The 10,000-nt window shown below is 36.8% G+C and overlaps 1 protein-coding gene across 2 annotated transcripts in view; it reads left to right on the plus strand.

Annotated features, from left to right (window-relative positions):
• Positions 1–10,000, plus strand: part of slc11a2 (solute carrier family 11 member 2) — a 37,997-nt gene that overhangs the window by 15,456 nt on the left and 12,541 nt on the right. For both annotated transcript variants that reach the window (XM_053226944.1, XM_053226943.1), the window contains exons 13-15: positions 7,935–8,084; positions 8,856–8,929; positions 9,662–9,815. In XM_053226944.1, the coding sequence (XP_053082919.1) occupies positions 7,935–8,084; positions 8,856–8,929; positions 9,662–9,815 (378 nt within the window). The remainder of the gene's footprint in view (positions 1–7,934; positions 8,085–8,855; positions 8,930–9,661; positions 9,816–10,000) is intronic.

Genomic DNA, 10,000 nt, shown 5'->3' on the forward strand with positions numbered 1-10,000 from the left:
ATACACACACTACACACACACACTACATATACACACACTATAAATACACACACTATAAATACACACACTAAATACACACACTATAAATACACACACTATAAATACACAGACTACATACACACACTATAAATACACACACATGCTGTAAACACACACTATAAATACACACACTATAAATACACACACTACACACACACACTACATATACACACACTATAAATACACACACTATAAATACACACACTAAATACACACACTATAAATACACACACTATAAATACACAGACTACATACACACACTACATATACACACACTATAAATACACACACTATAAATACACACACACCACATACACACACTGTAAATACACACATTCACACACACACTACACACACACTATAAATACACACACTACATACACACACCACATACACACACTATAAATACACACACTATAAATACACACACTACATACACACACTACACACACACTATAAATACACACACTATAAATACACACACCACATACACACACTATAAATACACACACTACATACACACACTATAAATACACACACTATAAATACACACACTACATACACACACTACACACACACTGTAAATACACACACTATAAATACACACACTACATACACACACCACATACACACACTATAAATACACACTACATACACACACTATAAATACACACACTATAAATACACACTACATACACACACTGTAAATACACACACTATAAATACACACTACATACACACACTATAAATACACACTACATACACACACTATAAATACACACACTATAAATACACACTCTACATACACACACACTATAAATACACACACTATAAATACACACACTATAAATACACACACTACACACACACTATAAATACACACACTACAAATACACACACTGTAAATACACACACTATAAATACACACACTACACACACACTATAAATACACACACTACATACACACACTACACACACACTATAAATACACAACACTACATACACACATTATAAATACACACACTACACACACACTACATACACACACTATAAATACACACACTATAAATACACACACTATAAATACACACTCTACATACACACACACTATAAATACACACACTATAAATACACACACTACACACACACTACATACACACACTATAAATACACACACTATAAATACACACACTATAAATACACACACCACATACACACACTATAAATACACACACTATAAATACACACACTACATACACACACCACATACACACACTACACACACACACTACACACACACTATAAATACACACACATGCTATAAACACACACTATAAATACACACACTATAAATACACACACTACATACACACACTATAAATACACACACTATAAATACACACACTATAAATACACACACTACATACACACACCACATACACACACTACATACACACACTACACACACACACTACACACACACTATAAATACACACACATGCTATAAACACACACTATAAATACACACACTATAAATACACACACTGTAAATACACACACTACATACACACACTATAAATACACACACTATAAATACACACACTAAATACACACACTATAAATACACACACTACACACACACTACATATACACACACTACATACACACACTACACACACACTATAAATACACACACTAAATACACACACTATAAATACACACACTACATACACACACCACATACACACACTATAAATACACACACTACACACACACACTACACACACACTATAAATACACACACTACATACACACACTATAAATACACACACATGCTGTAAACACACACTATAAATACACACACTACACACACACACTACATATACACACACTATAAATACACACACTATAAATACACACACTAAATACACACACTATAAATACACACACTATAAATACACAGACTACATACACACACTACATATACACACACTATAAATACACACACTATAAATACACACACTACATACACACACTATAAATACACACACATGCTGTAAACACACACTATAAATACACACACTATAAATACACACACTACACACACACACTACATATACACACACTATAAATACACACACTATAAATACACACACTAAATACACACACTATAAATACACACACTATAAATACACACACTATAAATACACACACTATAAATACACAGACTACATACACACACACTATAAATACACACACTATAAATACACACACACCACATACACACACTGTAAATACACACATTCACACACACACTACACACACACTATAAATACACACACTACATACACACACCACATACACACACTATAAATACACACACTATAAATACACACACTGTGAATACACACACTGTGAATACACACACTATAAATACACACACTACACACACACTATAAATACACACACTACACACACACTATAAATACACACACTACATACACACACTGTAAATACACACACTATAAATACACACACTACATACACACACCACATACACACACCACATACACACACTATAAATACACACACTATAAATACACACACTATAAATACACACACTACATACACACACCACATACACACACTATAAATACACACACTACACACACACACTATAAATACACACACTATAAATACACACACTATAAATACACACACTACACACACACACTACACACACACACTATAAATACACACACTATAAATACACACACTACATACACACACTATAAATACACACACTATAAATACACACACTAAATACACACACTACATACACACACCACATACACACACTATAAATACACACACTACACACACACTATAAATACACACACATGCTATAAACACACACTATAAATACACACACTACACACACACATGCTATAAACACACACTACATACACACACTATACATACACACACTGTGAATACACACACTATAAATACACACACTATAAATACACACACTATACATACACACACTATAAATACACACACTGTAAATACACACACTATAAATACACACACTATACACACACTATAAATACACACACTATAAATACACACACTGTAAATACACACACTATACACACACTATAAATACACACACTATAAATACACACACTATAAATACACACACTACACACACACTATAAATACACCCACTGTAAATACACACACTATAAATACACACACTATACATACACACACTAAATACACACACTGTAAATACACACACTATAAATACACACACTACACACACACTATAAATACACACACTATACATACACACACTACATACACACACTATAAATACACACACTGTAAATACACACACTATAAATACACACACTATAAATACACACACTAAATACACACACTATAAATACACACACTGTAAATACACACACTGTAAATACACACACTATAAATACACACACTGTAAATACACACACTATAAATACACACACTACACACACACTATAAATACACACACTGTAAATACACACACTATAAATACACACACTGTAAATACACACACTATAAATACACACACTATAAATACACACACTATAAATACACACACTACATACACACACTATAAATACACACACTATAAATACACACACTACACACACACTATAAATACACACACTATACATACACACACTACATACACACACTATAAATACACACACTATAAATACACACACTACACACACACTATAAATACACACACTATAAATACACACACTATAAATACACACACTACATACACACACTATAAATACACACACTATAAATACACACACTACACACACACTATAAATACACACACTATACATACACACACTACATACACACACTATAAATACACACACTGTAAATACACACACTATAAATACACACACTACACACACACTGTAAATACACACACTATAAATACACACACTGTAAATACACACACTGTAAATACACACACTGTAAATACACACGCTACACACACACTATAAATACACACACTATAAATACACACACTATAAATACACACACTACATACACACACTATAAATACACACACTATAAATACACACACTACATACACACACTATAAATACACACACTATAAATACACACACTACATACACACACTATAAATACACACACTACATACACACACTACATACACACACTATAAATACACACACTATAAATACACACACTATAAATACACACACTACATACACACACTACATACACACACTATAAATACACACACTACATACACACACTACATACACACACTATAAATACACACACTATAAATACACACACTACATACACACACTATAAATACACACACTATAAATACACACACTATAAATACACACACCACATACACACACTATAAATACACACACTATAAATACACACACTACATACACACACTATAAATACACACACTATAAATACACACACTACATACACACACTACATACACACACTATAAATACACACACTATAAATACACACACTACATACACACACTACATACACACACTACATATACACACACTATAAATACACACACTACATACACACACTACATACACACACTACATATACACACACTATAAATACACACACTAAATACACACACTACATACACACACCACATACACACACTATAAATACACACACTATAAATACACACACTATAAATACACACACTACATACACACACTATAAATACACACACTATAAATACACACACTACATACACACACCACATACACACACTATAAATACACACACTATAAATACACACACTACATACACACACCACATACACACACTACATACACACACTACATACACACACTACATATACACACACTATAAATACACACACTAAATACACACACTACATACACACACTACATATACACACACTATAAATACACACACTAAATACACACACTATAAATACACACACTACACACACACTATAAATACACACACTTTAAATACACACACTATAAATACACACACTACATACACACACTATAAATACACACACTACATACACACACTACACACACACTATAAATACACACACTACATACACACACTACATACACACACTATAAATACACACACTATAAATACACACACTATAAATACACACACTACATACACACACTATAAATACACACACCACATACACACACTATAAATACACACACTATAAATACACACACTACATACACACACCACATACACTCACTATAAATACACACACTACATACACACACTACACACACACTATAAATACACACACTGTAAATACACACACTACACACACACTATAAATACACACACTACATACACACACCACATACACAATAAATACACACACTATAAATACACACACTACACACACACACTACACACACACTATAAATACACACACTACATACACACACCACATACACTCACTATAAATACACACAGTTACATACACACACTACACACACACTATAAATACACACACTACATACACACACTACACACACACTATAAATACACACACTGTAAATACACACACTACACACACACTATAAATACACACACTACATACACACACCACATACACACAATAAATACACACACTACACACACACACTACACACACACTATAAATACACACACTACACACACACTGTAAATACACACACTATAAATACACACACTGTAAATACACACACTATAAATACACACACTATAAATACACACACTACACACACACTATAAATACACACACTATAAATACACACACTACACACACACTGTAAATACACACACTATAAATACACACACTATAAATACACACACTACATACACACACCACATACACACAATAAATACACACACTACACACACACACTACACACACACTATAAATACACACACTATAAATACACACACTACATACATACACACACTATAAATACACACACTACATACACACACCACATACACACACTATAAATACACACACTACATACATACACACACTATAAATACACACACTACATACACACACTACACACACACACTACACACACACTATAAATACACACACTGTAATTACACACACTGTAAATACACACACATGCTATAAACACACACTACATACACACACTATAAATACACACACTACATACACACACTACACACACACTATAAATACACACACTATCAATACACACACTACATACATACACACACCACATACACACACTATAAATACACACACTATAAATACACACACTACATACACACACTATAAAAACACACACTACATACACACACTACACACACATTATAAATACACACACTATAAATACACACACTATAAATACACACACACTATAAATACACACACCACATACACACACTATAAATACACACACTACACACACACTACACACACACTATAAATACACACACTACGTACACACACCACATACACACACTATAAATACACACTCTGTAAATACACACACTACACACACACTATAAATACACACACTATAAATACACACACTACATACACACACCACATACACACACTATAAATACACACACTACACACACACACTATAAATACACACACTACATACACACACCACATACACACACTATAAATACACACACTGTAAATACACACACATGCTATAAACACACACTATAAATACACACACTGTAAATACACACACATGCTATAAACACACACTACACACACACTATAAATACACACACTATAAATACACACACTACATACACACACTACACACACACTATAAATACACACTATAAATACACACACTACATACATACACACACCACATACACACACTATAAATACACACACTATAAATACACACACTACACACACACTATAAATACACACACTATAAATACACACACTACACACACACTATAAATACACACACATGCTATAAACACACACTATAAATACACACACTATACATACAAACACTACATACACACACCACATACACACACTATAAATACACACACTATAAATACACACACTACACACACACTGTAAATACGCACACTACACACACACTATAAATACACACACTATAAATACACACACATGCTATAAACACACACTATAAATACACACACTATACATACACACACTACACACACACACTATAAATACACACACTATACATACACACACTATAAATACACACACTACACACACACACACACTACACACACACTATAAATACACACACTACACACACACACTACACACACGCTATAAATACACACACTGTGAATACACACACTGTAAATACACACACTACATGCTATAAACACACACTAGGTGTGTATACAGTCCCCTCTGAGTGTGTTGGAGCAGCAGTTCTGTTGTTTCTGCTTCACACTGAACACATCTGAGTTTGAGATCAGAAGATGAATGAGACGATGGATCAGAATTTCAGCTTCATTTCCTGATCTTTACAGCTGCACGTGTGTCAGACATTAAGGTCTCTCAGCTCCAGTGAAGGGAAGCTGTAACGCTTCAGCACACAGAGACGCTCTACACAACTGTGTGCCTCAGAGTTTGTGGTACCAGTTTGGGGAAGAAGCACTTACGGGTGTGATGGTCAGGGGGGCACATACTTTTGGTGAACGTGCATAATTAATGTTAATAATGAAACCGTTTGTAAATACTAAAGTGGTAATGTAGTCTCTCTCTCTCTCTCTCTCTCTCTCTCTCTCAGGGGTTCCTGAACCTGCGCTGGTCTCGGTTTGCGCGTGTGCTGTTAACGCGCTCCATCGCGATCTTCCCCACGCTGCTCGTGGCCATCTTCCAGGACGTGACACGCTTAACTGGCATGAACGATTTCCTCAACGTGCTGCAGAGCATGCAGGTCAGATAACTAGTGCTCTGTCAGTTAACCAGTTCACTGTGTGAGGTAACCAGTTCACTGTGTCAGTTAACTAGTTCATTGTGTGAGTTAACTAGTTTATTGTGTCAGTTAACCAGTTCATTCAGTTAACTAGTTCATTCTACACAAATGTTTATAATTACATGCTGATGTGTAATCATCTGTGTGTGGTCTGTGTGTGTGAGTGTGTGTGGTCAGTGTGTGTGTGTGTGTGTGTGAGTGTGTGTGTGTGGTCAGTGTGTGTGTTACTGTGTGTGTGTTACTGTGTGTGTGTTACTGTGTGAGTGTGTGTGTGGTGTGTGTGTGGTCAGTGTGTGTGTGTGAGTGTGTGTGGTCAGTGAGTGTGTGTGGTCAGTGTGTGTGTGGTCAGTGTGTGTGTGGTCAGTGTGTGTGGTCAGTGTGTGTGTGGTCAGTGTGTGTGTGTGAGTGTGTGTGGTCAGTGTGTGTGTGGTCAGTGTGTGTGGTCAGTGTGTGTGTGTGAGTGTGTGTGGTCAGTGTGTGTGTGGTCAGTGTGTGTGAGTGTGTGTGGTCAGTGTGTGCGTGTGGTCAGTGTGTGTGTGTGGTCAGTGTGTGTGTGTGAGTGTGTGTGGTCAGTGTGTGAGTGGTCAGTGTGTGTGTGTGGTCAGTGTGTGTGTGTGAGTGTGTGTGTGTGAGTGTGTGTGTGTGGTCAGTGTGTGTGTGGTCAGTGTGTGTGTGTGTGTGTGTGTGTGTGTGTGGTCAGTGTGTTTATTTCTTGTGTTTTGTGTTACACAGCTCCCGTTTGCGCTGATCCCCATACTGACCTTCACCAGCCTCACACCCATAATGAACGAGTTCGCCAATGGCCTGTACGTTTCTCTCTCACACACACACTCACACACACACACACACACTCTCAAACACTCACACACACCATCACAAACACACTCTCTCACTCACACACACACACACACACACACACTCTCAAACACTCACACACACCATCACAAACACACTCTCTCTCACACACACACACACACACACACACACACTCACACACACACTCTCAAACACTCACACACACCATCACAAACACACTCTCTCACACACACACACACCCACACACACACACACTCACACACACTCTCAAACACTCACACTCACACTCACAAACACACTCACACACACACACACACACACACTCACACACACACTCACACACACCATCACAAACACACTCACACACACACACTCACACACACACACACACACACACTCTCAAACACTCACACACACCATCACAAACACACTCTCACACACACACTCACTCACAAACACACACACACTCACACACACACACACACCATCACAAACACACTCACACACACCATCACAAACACACTCTCACACACACACACACTCACACACACAGTGTAATTATTCTGTATTATTGATGGGAAAGGTGTATGGTTTGGGAGATGGTAGTGAGACGGCGCCCTCTAGCGGTCAGACTGATGCAGTGAGACTCTGTACAGGATTCTGATGATGCGCGTGTGTGTGTGCGCGTGTGTGTGTGCGCGTGTGTGTGTGTGTGTGTGTAGGTTCTGGAAGATCGGCGGTGGTCTCACCATCCTGTTGGTGTGTGCGATTAATCTGTACTTTGTGGTGGTTTATGTGACGGCTCTGAACAGCGTGCTGCTCTACGTCCTCTCTGCTCTGCTCTCCATCGCTTACCTCTGCTTCGTCATTTATCTGGTGAGGAAAACACACACACACACAGTAACACACACACAGTAACACACACACACACACACACACACAGTAACACACACACAGTAACACACACACACACACACACAGTAACACACACACAGTAACACACACACACACACAGTAACACACACACACACACAGTAACACACAGTAACACACACACACAC

This window comes from Pangasianodon hypophthalmus, chromosome 20, assembly GCF_027358585.1.
Source record: "Pangasianodon hypophthalmus isolate fPanHyp1 chromosome 20, fPanHyp1.pri, whole genome shotgun sequence".
In the NCBI taxonomy this organism is placed as follows: domain Eukaryota; kingdom Metazoa; phylum Chordata; class Actinopteri; order Siluriformes; family Pangasiidae; genus Pangasianodon; species Pangasianodon hypophthalmus.